Source organism: Eleutherodactylus coqui, chromosome 2 (assembly GCF_035609145.1).
Source record: "Eleutherodactylus coqui strain aEleCoq1 chromosome 2, aEleCoq1.hap1, whole genome shotgun sequence".
In the NCBI taxonomy this organism is placed as follows: domain Eukaryota; kingdom Metazoa; phylum Chordata; class Amphibia; order Anura; family Eleutherodactylidae; genus Eleutherodactylus; species Eleutherodactylus coqui.
Window position 1 is genome coordinate 277,901,117 of NC_089838.1, and position 22,014 is coordinate 277,923,130.

Consider the following 22,014-nt stretch of genomic DNA (forward strand, 5'->3'; position numbering starts at 1 on the left):
TAAGCTCCATCACAGTGGTTGCAGCAAGACTGCGAAGGTGCAGTCATGATCCTGCTCTGATTACTGCAAGCTTAACTTCTGAGCCCCCTAGTAATCAGCGCCTTACATGTAGAGTAGGATGCGGCAACTACTGGCCCGCTGTGCCATATGTGTATGATGTGTGTCGGGAAGGTGTTAAACATTTTTCTTTACCACTGAAAATCAAGTTTTAGTGGCTGCCACTATGGGGCACCTTTCCATCAACTTTGTAGTCCACTGCCTGTCATTAGGCATTTGGCTTCTCTAGGAATAGGGAAATGATTACACTGCTAGTTACTACATGCAACAGAAGGACAGGCGTTCAGATGCTACTTTGCAGCTGATTGGAGCAGGGCTATGTAAGGCAGCTTGGGAAAAAGTGGCATGCCACCAATAGAGGCAGACCATATGACTGCTATAGGGCCCGCAGGGCAGAGGACCCCCAGGCAGCCCCTGGACCATCTGCAGAACCTTTATCTCCCGGTCTACAGTACTAATGTGATTACATACTCTGTCATGCTGACGTCGGCCGCAGCCACCCCCCTCTATATTAAGAGGCAGTGTGAGTGGCTGTCTCATCGGTGTCCCACACAGGTGCAATTAGCTCCCTCATCTGGTAGTCGCCTACCTGCATTGTGAGAGGATGCAGCTATATGCACTTCAGTCAGTAAGTGTATGGCCGTTTTCTGTGATTTGTTTTTATGTTTCTATATTTCCCCTTCTGTGATGTATAAACAGCAGCAAAGCAATGGTCAATGAAAAACTGGGCTGCTTCTGAAAAGTTTTTGAAAACTCTGAAGAAAAAATAGGTGATTGCCTGTATATGAGCTGAAGTTGGTGCTTTTTCAAAGTCGCATTTGGGAAATGTAGAGAACAGACGAACAGCATTTTTTTTTTTTTTTAAACTATAAAGAAATAAAGGGATATTTTAACTTTTTTTTAGCATTGAATGGAAATATCATTATTTTGCATTCATTTAGGGTAATACACATCAGTGGTGATTAGTACATGAAGTATTGTAATATTATGGCTCTTCTTAAATATGTTTGTAGAAGGAACTTTGACATGTCCTCTTTTTTTCCAGGCATTGCAGAGATTGATCAAGTATTAAATGTGCTGCTTACAACCGCCATGTTTGTAGGAGGCTGTGTGGCGTTCATTCTGGATAACACTATTCCTGGTGAGTGCTTCACGGGGAGACCTGATGTACCGTAACTTGGTTGCTGCAGTGGCCTTCTGCTGATATGCGATTATGAATTGACCTTCCATAGATGTAGCAAAGTTGAACCCAACCTCAACTTGCTGTAACATGTTATCATAACTGACAGGTTATTGAAAAGTCAAGAAAAAGTTCTGGGCCACAGTTTAGTCCAAACGATACAAGTGTCCAGCGTAGTAGAGAGGACAAAACTCCAGTCTTTAGTCCAACATATTGAAAAATCAAGTCAGTAGGTGTTCCATATAGTGACCGCTGACACCTCGTCAAAAACACGTCAGTGGTCACCATTTGGAACACAAATTGGCTTGTTTTGTTTAATATGTTGGAACAAAGATTGAGAGGGGGGAGGAGGTGAGCTGTGATCGTCACCCATTATCAGTGGTGGATCCTTTGTTCTCCATATATAGATGTTGTTTGTCATTGTGATCCTGCTGGTGATGCTAATGAGATTACTGAAATGTATTCTGTACAGAACTGGAAGTAGCAGACTATTTTTTAACACTTAGTTGCCAGTTGACAGGTTTTTAGGATTTTCCTTAAAGGCCCATTTAGACACAATGATTATTGCTCGAAATTCGCTCAAAAGCCATCTTTTGAGCAATAATCGTTGTCTAAATGTGCCCATTTTTCAGTTTTCTGCCGAACAACGGTTTTCAGTTCTGCTTGAAAACCATTGTTCAGCAAAACAGTTGATAAGCAGGTCCTCAGGCTGTGTATGCTGTCCATGGTGCTGAATTCTCCACGGGGAGCTAGAGATTACATTGTTTTCTCTTAGCAACTCCTGGCCAAACAATGGAGCTAATTGCAGAGCTCAGACCTCCTGCTCAGTTCTGCAACAGCTCCCAGAAGCTCATTTGCATGCAAATGAAACCGATAAAGTACAAATAGCAGTTAGTGCCTATTAGTACTTTATGCAAAACGATCGCTGATCTTTTGAAAGATTATTTGTGTGTGAATTGTAACATAAAAGAAAAAATCACCAAAAAGCTCTTAAATGTGTTTAAACATAAATTTATTTTACACAATAGGTAATTATTTCTAAAGACACATTACCTTTTAAAGGCTCCTTTGCTCGTTTACTTGCAGAGGCAATCTTTCAAACGATGGAAAAATTGACAGTTTCAGAAATCATTTTGCATAAAGTGTTAACGGGAGCTAATGCTAATTGGCACTTTATCAGCTTCATTTGCATGTAAATGAGCCTCCAAGAGCTGCTTGCAGAACACAGCAGATGGTCTGAGCTCTGCAATCGGCTCCTTTGTTTTCCCTAGTGTCTGTCAGCTGAATGCAATGTAATCACGGACAGCCTGTGGAGAACACAGCATGCATCTGTGTTCCCTTCTCCAACAGAATGATGGATTTTAAGCTCACCTTAAAATGTTCGTTCAGCCGAAGAGTGAACGATGCTAGCATTTACACACAATGATTACGCTCATATGCCATCGTTTGAACGAATTTTGAGCGAATCGTTGCATGTAAATGGGGCTTAACTTGCCTGTGCTTGTATGGACAGTTTAGCCTTTGCTTTAGTCCAGTGTTTCCCACACTCCAGTTCTCACGGACCCCAACAGGTCATGTTTTCAGGACATCCTATAGTAAGAACACCTGTGGCAATGTCTGAGGCACCAACAACAATTACATCACCTGTGCAATACTGAGGAAATCCTGAAAACCTGACCAGTTGGGGCTATGGGGGTCCCTGGGGACTGCAGTTGGGAAACCCTGTTTAAGTCCATACCCTATGTGCATACTTAAAGAGTTGAAGATACAAAGATTGAAGGGTCCTTTAATAAACGTGTAGCCCTCCTTATGATGAGAAATATTTGTCTTTCCAGGCACACCCGAAGAGAGGGGGATCCGGAAATGGAAGCGAGGGATAGGAAAAGGAGGGTCTGCTGCTGAAGGCATGGAATCCTACGACCTGCCGTTCTGTATGAACTTTCTCCGAAAGTACAAATGCTTCAGTTACCTTCCGATCAGTCCCACGTTCGCAGGTTACAAGTGGAAGGCTCTTAAGAAGAACAGCAAGAGTCGGAGAACAGAGGAAGAATCCGAGCCCACCGTATAACCCCGGCCCCCCAGATCCAGTTTTGTCGTACAGTAATACGTCTCTGCAATCTTTTTGTCAGATTTACCAAGCCTTGACCCAGAAGTTTTGTGTATTATACGCCGTATATTTACATGGAAAAATTCCAGAGCTGAGACATGGGGTATATTGTGGACTTATCCCTTTGACCTCCAGGTTAATATTGTGCCTCTTTTGCTGTGTTTCCTCCTTTTTCCTACTTTTTACTCCTGCCCACCCTTGTTACTCTTCAAAGCAATATGTCTTGCCTGCCTGACCTCGTCGCCCACTTTTTTCCTTTTCCTTGTGCATGGCCGGCTTTCTGGTATATCGGTGGTTAACATGACACTGGCTGTTAAACGGGTACCACGCCAGCGGTAGGCGCTTTCTGGTTGTTGCTGCTCTGTCTCGCCTCTGGAATATTTCAATTCTCTTTGTCCCACTTGTCCACCAGTCTCCTCCAAAACCCAAAGTGCAATGTTGAATATGAGGATTGTCTTTCCCATCCATCGCCCCGTCTTCTTTTTTTTTTTTTCCTACCAGGAGGCTAAAGCTGCGCAGAGGGGGCTGGCTTTATTTTTTCTTTAAGTGTAGAGGCCAGTATAGCCACTAGGTGGTGCTCACTTCTGACCATCGGCCATGTAAATGGTGATGACTTCTGAAGTATGTACATTTATTTATGTTGACGTTTGCACAGCCATCTTACCTTGCATATCATTTATTGGTTTACCAGTGCAGCAAATTTCTTGTAATATTTATTTTAATTTTTTTTATTGGTATTTATTGGAATCCATTTGCCTTAATGATATTTCATATGATATGTCATGGATTTTCTAGGGATTCAAGTTCCATTTTTTTTGTGAAAACCTTTGTAATCCATAGTACATATCTGTGTAACGAATAAGATATCCAGTGAAAATCTACTTTGTTCAGCCCCGTTTTGTGTCTGGCATGGGATGTTGTTCTTAAAGTGTACATGTTACATGTTATAGAAGCGGCCATATTGGCTAAATATTCATATTTAACAATATGTGAGGACCAGGTGATATCGCTGAATCATAAAGGCTTGCTCACACTTATAGGCCTCCGCCTTTTTCGGCTGTATTACAAAAAGCTTTTTAAATTATTCTGCAAATGTAACTTTTTGGAGTTGTGTTTTTTGAGTCATCGAGGGAAAATAATACGGAAAGGCCGGGGTAAGATACAATAGAAGGGAGTTATAAAGGGGGTTGTTGGGTTACAAGACTTTCCCCCTTCAATTGCGCAGTCTCTATTAAAGTAATTGAGTTATACTTACTCCTCCTCCCCGATCCAGCACTGCAGCCCCACTGTGGTTTCGGTGTTCGGCTGAAGTCAGGTGACTACTGTAGCCAATCAGAGGCTGCAGTGTCATGTTCCCGAACTCCTGGCAGCATGGCGCTCAGGATGTGAGCATGCGGTGACGCTGCAGCTGTCACAACAAATGCCAGGATCACAGCGGGGCTGTAGCGCTGGATCCCTGTGGTGGAGGGGAAAGTATAGTTCAGTTTATTATTCTATGCCAGACAACCCTATTGAAAGGGAGTTTTCCAGTAACTGGACAACCCCTTTAGAGGGGTTTTCTGACACTTGGACATCCATTTGGCATACTTACCATCACAGCCGTTCCAGTTCAATGCTTTTCATTGTGCAATTGACTGCTCAGCCAATCACAGGTTTCAGTGGTCATGTGCCGAAAATGTTGATTGGCTGATGAATGACACATGACCATTGCAACAACTTTCTGGTTCCAGAACAGATCCAGGGGACATCTGACCAGTAAATATGCTTTAGTTTGTTGTTTTGTGCCCTCCACCACTTTTTTACCGGAGTCCTTAAGAATTTGCAGTGTTTTAATATGATGCATTCCAAGTGATGATACGGTGCAGGTTGTACATTAACTTTAAAAAACTGAAGTTTCTAAAAATTCACAATCTGTCTTTTTGTAATACAATACCACCTAAAATCCAGCCTATTTGCATTAATAAGCAGCCAAAGCAAAGTGTGCAGAAGGCCTTAGGACCACGGATATCACCCCTTCACATTATTGGTTCAGCGCTCTGTCTGCGCAAGTGGCAGGTACACTTTAAAAGGAAATTTTCTAATGACTGAAATTGTATCTCTTGTCCCATTTGAGGACAGACCTATAGTAATAATTTATGCTTCTCTTTTGTCTTCTTCTATAAGAGGCCTCATGTATAAAACTGACAAAGGCACCTTGTTGCCCATCGCAACCAATCAAAATGCAGATTTCATTTGTTCGTGCAGTGTGGTTGCAGTTGGCTGCTAGGACACGTTCTCTGTTTTGACATCTGAGGCCCCGTGCATTTGTATATTTGGGATTATTCGATTACAAGGCTGTATCAGCAGAACAAAACCCACATAGAACACAAGGCTTGCTCATTAGGCCTCATGTATGGAGACGACAGGTCAAGGAAGGCAAACTGCAACCTATGAGAATGTTCATTTTATTTGCTAGAAGACTTCAGCTTGATTGCCACGGGCGCCCTGAGGCCTGCGTACTCCATAAAGTACATTTTTCGTCATAAGACTGTCCACACAATTGTCATTTAACTGCATTCCAAAAATCTACCACAGGGGCCACGACCTCTTTAAAGCCCCTTTGTCACCGTGATAGGTGCCCTTGTATAAACAGCAGGTACCATCAGCTGTCACTATACTGCTGTTAGTGGAGGGTTGTACAGTATTCCTGGAATATAACTGGAAAGGACAGTTGGGTGGAGCCTTGTGAGATCATCTGTCTGCCTTCTGTTCTCAGCCAATCAGAATTGTTGATTAACATGAACACTGCTGACTGGCTGAGTGTACTAACTAATTAGCAGGCAGCTTCTCCCAAATGTCCTTTTCAGCTGAATGCCAGGCTTTCTATCCAACACTGTAAATTATATAGGCCTTGTTAACACCTAACCGTACTGCATCAAAAATATGGCTCCAGCCAGTACTTTTATATGATTTAGTGTGATTATTTTTGTATAAATTTAATAATTTAATAAAAAGAATAATAATTTTCTTTTGTTTTTATGTCTGGTGTAACATATAACATGGTGGCTGTAGTTGCAATATGTGAACAGGGCTTACGGTGGTTTAACCTCCATTTGGGGAGTAGTAAAGGGGAATCCCCGCAGCCGAATGTCTGTCTTTGGACGGAACTGAACAGTGCCGGATAAACCCCATTGACTAGAATGGGATCTGTCTGCCTTCCGCCCAGCTTGCCTGTCTTTCGGATGGAAGAAAGTGCAGCACGCAGCTCTATTTCTTCTGGTATTTTCAGCCAGATCTGCGATGGAACCTCCGGCCGGAAGTTCCGACGCAGATGTGAATCCACCCTTCTCTCTCTCGATTGTGATTTGGAATGCAGCCCTAGAAGTCACTTGTGTGTTCCAGTCCTGGTGTATTTTTGGCTACTGGAATAACCCGTAAACTAGTCATCTCTCTACAGTGCTTATTAATATCTCCCATTTCTCCTATATAGAATATTTCTCTTCTTTTCCCGTCACTATACGTACCGACCGTGTCAGTTACACGAAGCCGGGTTCCTTCACACTTGTCCTCCGATGCCATCAATGGTACTTGTTGTGAGGATTTCATTAATTACCTGTGGGTGGGTACATTTTGATGACCTATTAATTATCCCACCTATTCCTACAGAGCGAAATCCAGAAAACATACCCTATGTTATATAGGATGTCATTGGTAGTACCGCTCTGCAGCCGGGTCTGTACTAACTTCGCACATTTAGTAAAATTGGTACTGTAGTAAATTGTCCAATTTCCCGTGCTTTTCTCTGTAGAATAAATCCTATCATCTGTTGGTTGGGATATATACAATATATTAGTGGGATAGAGGTAAGAGGACCCTCTTTCACTTATCTTAACACGAGAATGCTTGCGTGTTTCATGAGCTATTCTCCTTGCCTGTCCTATTTCGGTTAGCAGCGTATAATTGGTTTTCCTATTAAGACGCCTGTCTTAACCCCTTAAGGACAAAGCGCAGGAAATATATGGCGTTGGTCATTGGGCTTTATTTCCTGGCCTATAGCAAAAATAGGGCACGGCATTAAAGCCTCTGCTCCTACAATCAACAAGCAAATAGGTCGGGTCCTCTGCTGTCAGACACAGTTAAGGACCCAGAGGAGAAGGTAGAAGCGATTCTTAAAAATTGCCCTATAGCTGAAGAAGAAAAAAATAGGGCAGTAAAATCCCTAAAAAGGGTCTGGTCCTTTAGGACCTTGGCAGATCTGGAAAGTGATTTGGACAGCATGCACGCATTGTTTAATCAATGATGTTCTCTCTAACTACATGGACATACGTTGACGGCATGATGTGCAATTTTATCTGTGATGGAAATCTGACCGAATCCAATTTTGGATTCAGGGTTTCCTAAAACTTTCTCTTTTTGCTGTTCTACAACGGTGCCATCTGCTGGCTACAGCCAGTGTGTGCGCGCCAGAGAGCCTCCGACAGCAGAGTGGCTGGCAATAGACGGTAAGAATACCCTGCCGGATGTCTCCTGACATCGGAGCTGTACAGGCTTCAATCAGAATGTAGGAAGACGTCAGACAGTGGATTGGAAAGGGTTAAGTCACTGTGTTAAGCCGAACGCAGGCCTAACAAGCGGTCCAACATAAAACCAATGCGAACACAGTCGGAGCAGGCGCAGCATTCTGGAATGGTTATTTCTCTGTAGCTGCCATATTAACCATCTACTGCCTGTAAACGTTTCATACTCTCTCCTCTGCATTTACCAAGATGTTTCTTTTCTTACGGATTCACCTTTTCTTTTGCTGTGCGCGAATAGAGCTACACATCCATTCATCAGGTCTTCCATTTGGGAAATTTGATGCTTATTTCAGAATATCATCTTGAGAAAAGCCATAGACTGCCCATGAATACTCAAATAGGTCTGATTAAATTTCTGTCACTGACCCACTTCAGTGTGAAAACGGATACTGCCCGACCTTTAAGCTTATTTACACGCCCAATTGGGTCTGAGCGGCCTCCTCGTCTTCAGTCATTTCATGGTTTAGTACATTTTACCTTCGCAGCCAATCAGCCGGTGTTCTTCTGTCTCCATGTACAAAACTTAACCGTCTAAGAAAAAAGTGCAGTATTATATAACGCTACAAAGTATATTTTTCAGTATTGAGGCTCCCTCCAAATTCTAAAATTTACTATTTTGACTTGGGGTACTGCATTATAAAAGTTTACATACTACAGTATATGTTCCCTTCAAGATGTGCGCTGTAGGCGTGTCACAGGGGAAGGAGAACTGCTGAAAGTCCTGTATCAAAGCCCTTGTGTTGGTTTACTAATGTATTTTGTTTTCCGCATCCTGGTAATAGTTAATTGAAAGGGGTGTCTAGGATTAGAAAACCATAGCTGCACAGCGCCACACCTATCCACTGGTTGTGTGTGGTATTGCATCTTAAGGTACATGCACCAACTGAAAGTGGTTCACTTCTCGTTTGCAGTTTACTTTCTGCATACAGAAAACGGAATGACTCACCATTCCGTGTAAACAGGCAGTCGATCCTCAGCCCTCTCTGCCTCCATTCAGCCAGCGCTGCTCGTTCCCGTGTAAAAGCACCCTTGGCAAAATTCCTTTAAAGTGAATGCAGCTAAGTTATAAAGTTATCACCGATACGCAGGATAAGGGATAACTTTATAATCGGGGGTGGGGGGGCTGACTGCTGGTACCCCCACCGATCTTGAGTAGGGGCGTCCCAAAGGTCCCCACATCAATGAAGTGGTGGTCACTCCTGTGTGCTGTGGCTTCATTCATTTCAGTGGGAGCGCCATTGAGTATAAGTGCTTGTAATTGAAAGGGATCTGCGACACACATGCGCAACCGCAGCTTCATTTATGCAGCAACCTTCGGGACTTCACTTCTCAAGATCATGGGAGTCCCAGCAGTTGGACCCCCACTGATCATAAAGTTATCTATCCTGTGGAAAGGGATTAGCTTTATAACTCAGCACAATCCCTTTAATGGAGTTGAGCTGCAGTACCAGATAAAACCTGTGGACATGTGTTGTGCTGTTTCTATAAGAAAAGATCCATGTTGGTCTAATCCTGGTCTGTCCCTTTAAGAACATTAGCGCTCGTGTCCCCAAGACAACACTTGCTGCATCTAGTAGATGGTCTTAGACCTGAAATACAGATTAGCTTTTTAGCACAAAATAAATGTCTAGTTGATGTGAAGCCCAGTCCTCCTATGACAATACTCATGACAGGTAGTGTTATCATGGGGACAGTGAAACATAAATTCTTAAAGGGGTTGTCTGCTTTGAAAATGTCCCCTTTTTCTTAAAAAAGGCCCACCAAGTAAGCCAATCACAGGGTATCCTATAGCGTGGATCCCAGCAATCCTCTAATTTCTGGGGAAATCTAGCAGCAGTTGTTCAAATTACCTGCAGAGCCCCCACAGGGGAAATGAAGCATTACACCGTAACTATTGCAATCAATGGGCTACACTTGTAATTTACATGGTCCTCCAGAGCAAGATGCACTCTTTATGGCTCCTATATTGATCAGAGTAGCTACAAACAGGAGGTTTACTTTTATAATAGATCATCTGGTAGCCCTTTAAAAGGGGCGGGGCCTGGGTTTACACACCGCGTTCTTTTTAGGATTGTGAATCAGATGAATTTGGTACTAATCCAACATTGCTTGGATGGTAACAAACAAAAAATAAAAAGCCCTCCACGGCAAATGACTTGAGATGTCCTGATCATTATCTGGTTGTTTGATGCAGGAAATCTGAGAATGTAAATCTGCCACCAGGGGGAGTAATTACTTGGGCAGCCCTGTTTTTCTGTGATTTGTGATGTTGCTAGCACCTGTAGCTGGGGACTGAGTAACGCTTGAAAAAAAAATGTGCCATGATGAAAAATTTCATACATTCCTAAATATTTGTCACAATGGACAAACTTTGTAAAATGTGTAACTGACCTAATGCACTAATGGATGTTTTTGCTGATGTATCGAGTTAAAACTAAGAAAATATAAACCCTTAAATTATATTTTATTTTTATTTTTTTATTATAAAGACTTTTTTTTTTCTTCCATTTTAGTTGAAGGTGATTTGTATGTTATAATTCTTTTACTCCCCAGGAAGAAGATCTTCTTGTTTCTTCCGGGAGTTTATTGAGTTATTTGCTGGATGTTTTTGTTAGATTTTTCCTTTTGACTGTAACATAAAAGTTTTTTCTCCCAAGATGTAATTTGTTACAATTTTTTAAAAGAAATGATTTCATATGTAGTGTTTTTTTTCTAACATGACTTTCATTTATCGTTAAAATATATTTAAGAAAAATATGTAATATTGGACCAGATGTTGTGAATAATAGTAGAAAAATTGCTATTTTATTCTGTATTTTTAAAGCTTGTTAAATATAAATAAAAATTGATATACCTGCTGGTCATTTTTTTTTCTTTCCTTCTTAAACATTAGTGGGGGCAGATTGTTACTTGATACTTAAAGGGGTTCTCCCATTAAAGACATTTACCCCCTAACTACAAGATAGGGACCCCAACTATCCTTAGACCAGCAGACTGAAATGCTGTTTATGGAGCAATGGTGTCCATTTCTCTGGAATGGAGGGAGATTTAAAGGTTCATAGATCTCCATCTGTCTCATAGATGTTAATGGAGCCCAGCCACTACATTCACATTTGCCATTTGGGTGCAGCAGTCTGTTTTGATGAGGGTCACAGCGGTTTGATTTCTGTCCATTAGAAATGTAAGTGACTTTAACCCCTTAGTGACCACCCATTGCCTTTTTTACGTCCTGCTTTAGTGGGCTTTAATCCCCAGGGACGTAAAAACTGGAGATTAAAGCCGCGTGGGCTGTGGACGTGATGGCTCCATGCTGTCTGTCACCAGAGGTAGCCAACAGCCTACAGTTGTCAAAGGGGGGGGGGGGGGGGGGGGGCAACAGGAAGCACCCCCAATGGATAGTGCCGATTGCATTGAAGTGTTAAAAAGTTAGATTTCCCCGTTGTCTCCATGATAGCACCCAGCTGAGATTATTTATCCCCTGATAGGACAGGAAGCATACCAAGAAGTTTAAAGGTTCCCCCCTTTCCAACCTTCCTCAGTATTCTTCCTGTCCTGTCAGTGGAAGGACTGCCGAAGAGCAGAGAGAGAGGAGGCTTCCAGCTGTACATGGAGGGATCAGGTAGCCTGGTGTAAAGGACCTCTCCCCTCCCTAGGAGCGTCGCCTTCGGTCGGCTGTGTTGAAAGGCTGCCCTCCCAGGTCGGCGAGAACCTTCAGCGCTCCCTTGCTATGATGAGTGCTCCAGGACCTGAGAACCCTGTACAGGCTGGTACCTCCGGTGTTGAAAGTAGCCAGTGCGGCACCTCCGATCCAAGTGGGTTTTTTCAGCACAGAGATTTACTGACTTATGTTTATTTGGCAGGCGGCTATATCTGCAGCACGCCTGTTAAAGGCAAACCAAAAAAATGTTTCCTTCCGGAGGAGTTTGTCACAGGATTAATATAAGATTTTGTGTAAAATATGTATAGCCCACCTAGTAAAAGAGGAGTCAGCGGGCTTCATGAATGATATAAAAATGTTAGTAAGGGACGAGGTCCACTCGGCATTAGCTTCCCAGAGCACGACGACTCTACCCCCAGAGCTCGCAGAAGACCCCGTAGCGAAAAAATGGCTCCGATTCGGAGAGCGTGGCTTTCTCTGGGGGGAATTTATTGATTCCTCTGATGAGAAAGAATATAAAAAGTTCCTATTTATCCCAGAAGACTTGGGGGAATTAATCAGAGCCATCCGGGGTACTCTGGATATAGTGGAGCCTAGAGAGCCCAGATCAATCCAGGACAAGGTTTTTGGGAGTCTGGGGGAGTGACAAGGGCCCACCTTTCTGGTTCATAAAAATATTACAAAGATGTTCTGGAGGGAATGGAAGAGACCAGATTCAGGTGGTAGATTAGGGGCATTAAAAGATGCTATCCCTTTTCTAAGGATGTTTGTTCCGACTGGGATACTATTCCAAAGGTTGATGTCCAGGTCACAAAGGTAGCAAAAAATACTTCTATTCCCTTTTGAGGATGCGGCTCACCTGAAGGATCATATGGATCGCAAGGCTGAGAGTCTCCTGAAAAGGACTTGGGAGGCAGCCGCAGGGCTTCTTAAACTTGGCGTGGCAGCCACTTGTGTAGCAAGAACTCTGCATGTTTGGCTGGGGCAGTTTGAAAGTGCACGTCCAAAATAAAACTCCAAGAGAACAGATTCTAAGCTCGTTACCTATCCTAAAGATGGCAACTGGGTTTTGGGCTGACTGCTGCTGCGACTGTCAGGTTAGCCACCAGATCTGCGGCTCCATCTAATTCTGCCAGACGTGTATTATGGCTGAAATCTTGGTCCGGAACTCTACTTCTAAAGCAAAATTATGTTCACTGCCCTTCCATGGGCAATTCCTTTTTGGTCCTGACCTGGATAGAATTCTGGAAAAGGCCTCTGATAAAAAAGGGGGCTTTTCCAGAGGAGAAGTCAAAGAAATTCAGAACCTTTTTTCGAGGCCCCAGACAGGACAGTTATAGGGGCAAGGGAAAGTCTGGTCGTTGGAGCTACCGAAAGGAAGGAAAGGGAGGAATTTTCTCCTCAATCCCTCTCACCCAGGTTTCTAGGAGTGTAAACAATGATGCCATTCCAGTGGGGGCAAGGTTGCAAAGATTTGCAGAAAGATGGAACAGGTTAAGCAGGAATACCTGGATTTCGGAGATCTTAAGAGTAGGCTACCACCAAGCATGGACCGCTCACCCCCACAGGTCTTTCGAGCTGCCAGAGGCCCAGCTGCCAAGATGATCACCTTACTTCAAGGGGTAAAAAATTTACTAAGACTCTGGGCCATAGTACCCGTACCCCAAAATCAACAGGGAAGGGGACATTATTCATGCCTTTTTTTGTTAAAAAAAAAAAAAAACTAAATGGGGATTCCAGACACATAGTGAACCTAAAACCACTGAACAAATTTGTAAGGTACAGTAGGGTCTGCTGTAAAACTGATCAGGAAAGGTGCTTTTTTTTTTAGCAACCATAGATCTAGTACACTTATTTCCATGCACCCATACATGCAGAGGCCCAGAAGTACTTGAGGTTCGCAGTATGGATAGAGGGCAAGGAGAGACATTTTCAGTACAGATTCCTCCCTTTCGGAATCTCGTCAGCACCTTGGATCTTGACAAAAATTATAGCAGAGGTCGCGTCAATACTAAGGAAAAGATCGATCACGATCATACCCTATTTGGACGACATTCTTATAGTTGCAGACAACAAAGAGCTTCTATTGTTCCAGCTTGGTCTCAAGAGATAAGGCAATATTCCTCAAATGCCAAGGAACTCTTAGGAATATGGAAGACTCTTCAGATATCCAGAAAGTTGATTCAGGGAAAAAATCTGAGAGCCCTGTCGGACAATGTTACAGCCGTAGCATACGTACGGCATCAAGGAGGAACCGGTCAGATGCTATTACAGAGTATAGCACAAAAAATTTTCCATTAGGCAGAAAAACATGTCCAGTCAATTTCAGCATAGAGACAAGCTCCTGCAGCACTCAATACAAATGCAAATCTTGCAGAGGTGAAGATATTCAAGTCCATGCAAAGCCACTTCAACTGGGATCATGGACCTTCGGTCCCATCCAATGTTCACCAAATGTTAGAAATACATGGCAGCATCAAAGGTGTAAAGAAGACAAACTTCTTTATTGCTCCATGTTAAAAGCAGAACAGGCAACGTGTTTCGACAATCAAGTCTTTGTCAAGCCTAGTATGAGACCAGAAACACTGGTCCTAAATACAGACACATAGCATGTTATGCCCAATCACAGTGTTAGAAAACCTATTCACCCCCTCACTAATCAACATTAAAATTAAAACCCCTCACCTAGCTTCCAGAGAGCGATGCAGGTGTGGTCCATGCGTCATCCAACTTCAGCTCCATCTCGCACAAAGCACTGATACAATCCAGTCCACAAGACGCCGGTCAGCATCCTATGTCCGTTGGAAGTGTTTCAGGGGTTGACTCTCAGATGGGGAGTCCCCAGGATAGATTTATTTGTGACAAGAAAAACAGAAGGTAGAGGCATTTTTTTCCCCTTCAATTCGTAGGACCAGCCGTCTGGCCTGGACTCTTTAGTGCAGGATTGGGAGCAAGGTCTAACTTACGCCTTCCCACCATTGTCTCTGATTCCCAGGGGGCTACAGAAGTTCCGGCACGAAAAATGCATGTTAATCCTGGTAGCACCCCTGTGGTCCAAGAGAAGCTGGTTCTCTCTGCTAAGGAGTTTGAGTGTCAGCGAGACAATATTCCTTCCACCCCACAGGGACCTGCTAACCCAGGGGCCCCTATTTTACCAGAAAGTGGAAAGTTTGCATCTAGTAGTCTGGTTATTGAAAAATCCCTTCTCCTAAACAAGGGGTTTTCCCATAAGGTAGTAGACACCCTATTAGCCAGTAGAAAGCAGGCGTCTGCGCATGCGCGCCACATTGGCACTTGCAAATCTCCTTGCACACCCGGCTGTCAAATAAAGGAGTGCAGGGAGATGTCACCAGGGGATGCTGTACGTGGTTCCTTGTCACATAATCACAGTTATCCATTGGATAACGCTGATCATGTATAGTTAAAAAGTGTAAAAAAAAATTTTCATAGTTTTATCTCCCCTTACAGCAAAACACCAGACACATGCACAGGAGCCGCAGAGCCCAGGAAATTTAACATCTCCTTACTCCTGGCTACCAACAGTCGCAGAGTGCCTGTAGCAGTGACCTCGTTGAATTCAATGGGATAGCATTGCGATCTTCTGCTACAGCTGTGACAGAGGATTTCTTCATTTCCGCGGGGAGTCCCCTTGTCACTGGACACTGTGACAATGCTGTCATAGTGTTCAATGATGAGGGGACTTCCCGCAGAGATGAAGAATTCCTCGGCTACAACTGTAGCAGAGAATCGCGATCTTCTCTGTATGCCAATGGGGCCACCACTGCTGCCGCTGGCCCCATTGACCATAAGGTGAAACCCCTGGATGTGACAGCAACCAGGGGTTGCACATCCAAAAAATCCTGAATGCCGCAGTTATTTCTGTTTTAAAATCCGCTGCCCTATATTTAAAAAAACGGAAATGTGACCCATGTCGTTGAAAAGCATTGGTTCTAATGTAGGCAGATCGCAAACGCCAATAACATGCACAGCAAAAAACGCTTGTCTGACTGAGCCCTAAAGTGGGTTTTATTTTACTTCCATCTTGCATTTTAATTATTAAATAAATGTTATTAATTGATACTAAATGTCTCTAAACTGTCAATAAAAGGCAAGCGTAATATGATTAACACAAACATTATCGCATGATTTTAATTACCATTTCCCGGTGGGTAAACCTCAATATTTTACAAAAATAATAACAAAAATGAATACTGACACAAACCCGTGGCATCATGTAAAAAAGGTACTAGTAGTAAGCCTGTGTGAAAGTGGCCAAAGTCCACCCTCCAGTGATCATTGGATGAATCAATTGCTAAGTTTTCACAGCAGTGCTGAAAAGTGAGCTGTACAGACTGGTCAGGAGACTGTGAAAACATTTCAAACTTCACTTTCTCATACATAGCTGTGACAACAACAAAAAAAACTGTTTTTAAAGTGTACCTAACTTTTTTAATGACTTATCAGAATAAGAAGCCGTGTGTGCACATGAGGAATTGCACTATTTCTGGCCATTATGACTGTTTTTTCTGTATTTTCCCCCTCTAATATCTTGGGCTGGTTTCACACGGTCAAGAAAATTGCGCAATTTTCTTGCGATGCGACAAATGGCATGTATGTAAGGGTGCGTTCACAAGAGCGTATATCGGCTCGGTTTTCACGCCGAGCCAATATACGTCCTCCTCATCTGCAGGGGGGGAGCTTGGAAGAGCCAGAAGCAGGAACTGAGGCTCCCGCCCCCTCTCTGCCTCCTCTCCGCCCCTCTGCACTATTTTCAATGAGAGGAGGCGGGACGGGGGCGGGGCTAAGGTCCCCACGAATTAGCCCCGCCCTATCCCACCTCTCTTCATTGCAAATAGTGCAGAGGGGTGGAGAGGAGGCAGAGAGAGGGCGGGAGCTCAGTTCCTGCTCCTGGGCTCTTCCAGCCTCCCCCCCCTGCACATGAGGAGGCCGTATATCGGCTCGGCGTGAAAACCGAGCCGATATACGTTCGTCTGAATGCAGCCTCAAGCCCACGCTTTCCCATGGGTTCCTTCACATTAGCGATGTTTTGTAGGCTGCTACATTGCGAGAAAAAAATCGCGGCATGCTGAATATTTCCATGATATGCAATGTTTTGTAGCCTATGTTTCCTTATGGAGCCTTCCTTTGTGTTGCATCGCACAAAATTGCGGTTTTCATGTGGTGCAACGCAACTTTTACAGTAGGAAGTCCTACTGTTTGTCCCTGAAATAAACCCTAGCTGCATTAAAAAAAAGCAAAAAAACAATACATTACCTAACAGGTGCTGTCTGTTCCGCCGCACATCTTCTTTGGCAGTTCTGCAGCACTTATTTGAAGTCTTTAGCCAGCGCTTCCTGGTCAGGGGGTTCAAAAATCCCACCTCCAGGAAACGCTGGCTGTGATTGGTTCATCGAGTGCTGCACTGATTGGCTGAGCCGTGGTGCACGAGAACCAATCACATCCATTCAATGTGATTGGTTCATTGAGTGCTGCAGTGACTGGCGCCTCGAGCACCAATCAGAGCCAGGGCTTATTTTCGGGGTAGTGCTTATGTTTCAGGCCCCCCCCTCCCCGAAAATCTCGGCAAAAGAGCGCTACAAAGTCGTGCGACCTTGTAGTGCCACAAAATCGTGATATTGGCGCGAGAAAACACTGCAATTTTTTCACAGCACTATCGATGTTGCTCGTGTGAAAGAGTCCTTATGCTCAATCCCCTCAGGACTGGTAGTAGGAGCCCACTGCTGTGCTGTGTTCTAGAGACTGTACACAGAAGAATTGCAGATCCTGCACTCTAAGTGTTTAACACACACAGACATAAAATCATGTTGCATTATAGTGTACAGCAAGAGTGAGTCATAGAGATGGGATTTCTGTAAATAGAACTCTAGGTAACTATTAGCTGCAGGCAGCATCTATGTGAGTCTCTCTTTCCCGCCTCCCCTTCCAGTCTATTCTTTATACAGTTCAGTGAGCACAATGACTGATCCCCCTCCATCACCTCTGTTGTAACACCCCCATCTCTCCTGTCAATCAACTGAGAACAGACAGTGGACAGCAAGTTAGGAGCAAGGGAGACCCCTAGTGGCCAGCACTTTATTACTGATTTTTCAATAAAAATGTTATTTTAGGTAAATAAATTGCAGTTGTGCTAGTTATCGCAGTGCCACCATTTGCTTGAAAAGTTGGTGCCCATTTAAATTTGCAAGCGATATCCATGTGATGAATCCATATACCTGCCATTATCCTATACAACAGCAAACACACGTGAATTCTATCTGTGGCTTTCTGACACGGATCTATGGATCTGCGTGCAGATTAAGTTTCATCAATTTACAGAAATTGCGTGCAGAATTCCAATGTGTTTCCGCGTCAAGAAGTAACATGTACTTTCTTGATGTGGAAATGCCATTTCCAGTGTCAGAATTCCACATGTGGATTTTGCCCATTGACAGTTTTTTAACAGGTTGTTACTGATACCAAATATGTGGGATTTCTTTTACATGTTTTATGCCCCTACAAGGGACTTGAACCATAACAGCTGTGATAATGCCTTACCACTTACAATAGCGATCATAGGCAATGGGGCAAGTCGGGACACCAGTATCTGGCGTCCAGTTGCCATGGTAACCCATTGGCCCTCCCGATTGGCCGTCCGATTATGTCATAGAGGGAACTCGCTGCCTCTATGAAAACTTTACATGCCATGATCTACTTAGATCACAGCATTTAGGGGGTGTCCTGCAGCCAGGTTCTGAACTTATGTCCTGTAGCATTAAAGGGTTAAAATTAGGAAAATCTGTGTAGATAGCGCATCAAAAATAATTGTTCCAAAATATAAAAGCATCCTATAACTACTCCACATGAGGATGCAACTTCCCCATCGGAGATAAATTGTGAACTCCATCTATTTGCCATCTTGTTCTTATGAATCATCAGAACAGTCTTACCTCAGATCTCCAAAGGTATCCTTTACACGCCCGTGTGAAGCCGGGCTTACAGAGCTGATCAGGGTCGGTAAGGACCCTGCAGATCTGCCGTGGCAGGTGGTACCTGGCGGTCATTTGAGCGCTTCTCTCTTCACAACATAGCGCTCATTAAAAAACAGCTTCTGTCTTTCCCTCCCTGCAGGAGCTTTAATCCCACGCCATATTTTTACAGCACTTGGTCCTTATCGGGTTAAAACTCCCACTGAAGTCAATGGGTGCGTAAAAAAACCATTGACTTTAATGCACGATTTTGGTGTATGAAAGTGCATAAAACAGGAAACACGATTATTTAACACAGGCAATTGGTCTTTGAGTTTGCAACTGAAGTAAATGCAGTTACAGGTAAACGTGCATTCTTTTTTTTCAGATATTCAACTCACCCCTGTGAATAGATCCTTATTCATACATTTCCAGGAGGAATAATAGAGGAACCGCATGTTATTTAAAGAGGAATGCAAGTCTTTACTAAAGCAGACATGTAAAGTGAGTGAACCGCTCGTCTACTATATTTTCTGCTTCATAACTCGTAGTAAGGTAAAAAAAATTATATTGGCACATGAGCAATTCTAAAATTGAAGTATTTCAAGGGCATGTCTCTTTAACCCCTTAGTGACTGAGCCAAATTTTGGAAATCTGATACGTGCCACTTTAACATAGAATAACTCCGTAAAGGTTTTGCACATCCAAGTGATTCTGACATTGTTTTTTTTGCCACATGCTGTACTTCATTTAGGTGGTAAAAATAGTCTGATAGAATTTGTGTATATTTATTAAAAGTGCCAAAATTGGGAACATTTTTTTAAGTCATTTTTTTTCACATTTTCAACTGTAATATCTTAAATCTGTGCAAACATACTGTACAAATGTTTGATACGATATATATTTCCATCTGTTTACTTTATTATGGAAGCACATTTGTAAAGCTTTAGTTTTTTTTTTAACCTTTAAGGAGACGTACGAATTTAACATTGATTATCAACATTTTGAGGAACACACTGTTTTCCTATACCAAGCCAAGATTGCAAAGGCTCATAGGTGTCCGAATGATAGATACCCCCACAAATGACCCAATTTTAAATCTTAATGTATTCACTGAGGGGGTCAGGAGTATTTTGACCCCACAGTTTTTTTCAAGAATGAATGCAATTTAGAGGAGAAAAAATAAAATTTAATATTTTTGTAAATATGTAATTTTAAAGGCAGTTTTTTTCCCCTATAGTGTACATGAAAAAGAGTGATTATACCTACCTGATAATCGGGTTTCCAGGAGTCTCCACGACAGCACCACCTGAGATCGCCTCCTCCTGATAGGACAGGAACACACCGAGAGGTTAAAATCCCCTCCCCCCCATCCTCCCCTCCTCAGTGTATTATAACGAAACTGCCGGGGTAGGAACTAACTAAAACTTTTTACCTATCTGGTATATATATATATATATTTTTTTTTAGGGAGGGAATGTACGGGTGCTGTTGTGGAGACTCCTGGTAACCCGATTATCGGGTAGGTATAATCACTCTTTTCCCAGGACGTCTCCACGACAGCACCACCGGAGACGTATCAACTAAAGTTATTCTAGGGTGGGATTGGCACTGAGAGGACCTTACGACCGAAGGACATGTCCTCATCAAGCTGCACCTTTACCCTGTAATGTTTGACGAAAGTATGGGGCTTTTTCCATGCTGCTGCCGTGCATATCTGCTCTACTGATGCTGAGCTCTGCTCGGCCCATGAGGTCGCTATTGTCCTTGTGGAATGGGCTTTAAGAGCCGAGGGGGCCTCCTTCCCCAATGTCTTGTATGACTCGCTAATGGCCAGGCAGAGCCACCTGGCTATAGAGCTTTTAGCTGCTTTCTTTCCCTTGTTAGGGCCTGAGAACTGGACAAACAGGTTGTCATCCTGCCTCCATGGGCTTGTAGCCTCGATGTACGTCAGGACCGCTCTTCTGACGTCTAAGCAATTCAGGTCTCTCTCTCTCTCGTCTTTTGGGTGATTATAGAACGAGGGGATTACTATGTTCTGGACCCTATGGAATGGGGATACTACTTTAGGCAAGAAGGTCGGGTCCAGTTGTTGCGCTGGACCTCGGGTGGTAATGTATCTTCTCCTGGGGAGGGATACCAGCTCGATTCGGTATCCCTGCTGCAGGATCTCCGGGATCCACGGGCTCCTGCAAATTGAGGCCCATCGATCCGCGAAGTTCCGCAGCCTCGCCCCCACTGGGATGGCGTCAGGGCTTCTGCTTAGCTGGATCCCCCTGGTGCGGGTTGAAGAGGAAGGTCCTCCCTCTGCCCCCCTTGGGGTAACTCCAGCGGCCCGTCTTGCCTTTGCCTCTGTATGGTTCCGGCTGTTGTGCTGGGTCCTGGAAGAAGGTCCTCCCTTTACGCTGTTTTTCTTCTGGGAATCCTTTCTTCTTGTCTGACGCTTTTTCTAGGATCTTGTTCAGATCCGGACCAAAGAGGAACTGGCCATGAAAGGAAAGTGAGCATAATTTATTTTTTGATGTCTGGTCACCCGACCAGGACTTCAGCCACAGGACTCTTCTGGCCGAGTTGGTTAGGGCCGTTGTTTTTGCCGACAGTTTCACCGACTCCGCCGCTGCGTCCGCCAGGAAATTGGTGGCCATTTTTAGCATAGGGAGGGAATCTATAATTTGTTCCCTCGGTGTTTTGTTCGAGATATGCAGTTCTAGTTGCTCTAGCCACTCTTCCAGGGTTCTAGCGACACACGTGGCTGCAACACCTGGTCTGAGCGTACTGGCAGCTGCCTCCCAGGATCTTCTTAATAGGCCCTCCGCCTTCCGATCCATTGGGTCTCTAAGCTGTGTGGCGTCTTCAAAGGGCAAGGTTGTCCTCTTAGCCACCTTAGCCACTGGGACGTCCACCTTGGGTACTTCCTCCGAATTCGCGCATACCTCCTCCTCAAACGGATAGCGCCTCTTAACCTCCCTAGAGGAGAAGGATCCCATGTCGGGTTTCTTCCACTCCTTGTGTATTAACTTGGATATGTTGTTGTGGACCGGGAAGGTATGCTTCCGCCTCTCTCCTAATCCCCCAAAGACCTCGTCCTGCATGGTGCGGGGTTCCCTGGGTTCTTCCATCTTTAGTGTGGCTCTAACGGATTTGATAAGTTCCGTTAGGTCTTCTCTATGGAAGAGGTACTTTTTGTATTCCTCTTCCTCTGAGGACTCCTCGAGCACCAGCTCTTCTGGTTCAGATCCCGAACTCTCTTCAGAGTCTGAGTGCTCCTCTGGGCTATACACCTTCCTTCGGCGTTTTGCCCCTGATGCCCCCTTTGGGTGGCGTTTTAGGAGTCGTCAGGGCTGACCTTACTTCCTCTCGGACGAGCTTCCTGACGTCCCCGAGGAATCCCCCCGATTCCTCCTTGACTAGCTTGGGTATGCATGTTTTACATAATGGCCTCACATGCGAAGCTGGCAGTCTTGCGCCGCATTCTGCGCACTTTTTCGCTT

At 43.9% G+C, this 22,014-nt stretch overlaps 2 protein-coding genes across 4 annotated transcripts in view; both read left to right on the forward strand.

Annotated features, from left to right (window-relative positions):
• SLC23A2 (solute carrier family 23 member 2) overlaps positions 1–10,232 on the forward strand; it is a 124,463-nt gene extending 114,231 nt beyond the window's left edge. For all 3 annotated transcript variants that reach the window (XM_066593062.1, XM_066593063.1, XM_066593061.1), the window contains 2 exons: positions 1,103–1,198; positions 3,073–10,232. In XM_066593062.1, the coding sequence (XP_066449159.1) occupies positions 1,103–1,198; positions 3,073–3,305 (329 nt within the window). In that variant the 3' untranslated portion in view covers positions 3,306–10,232. The remainder of the gene's footprint in view (positions 1–1,102; positions 1,199–3,072) is intronic.
• Positions 10,233–19,853: 9,621 nt separating this feature from the next.
• Positions 19,854–22,014, forward strand: part of RASSF2 (Ras association domain family member 2) — a 78,637-nt gene continuing 76,476 nt past the window's right edge. The window contains exon 1 of the mRNA XM_066593066.1: positions 19,854–19,874. The gene's annotated coding sequence lies outside the window, so the exon portion shown is untranslated. The remainder of the gene's footprint in view (positions 19,875–22,014) is intronic.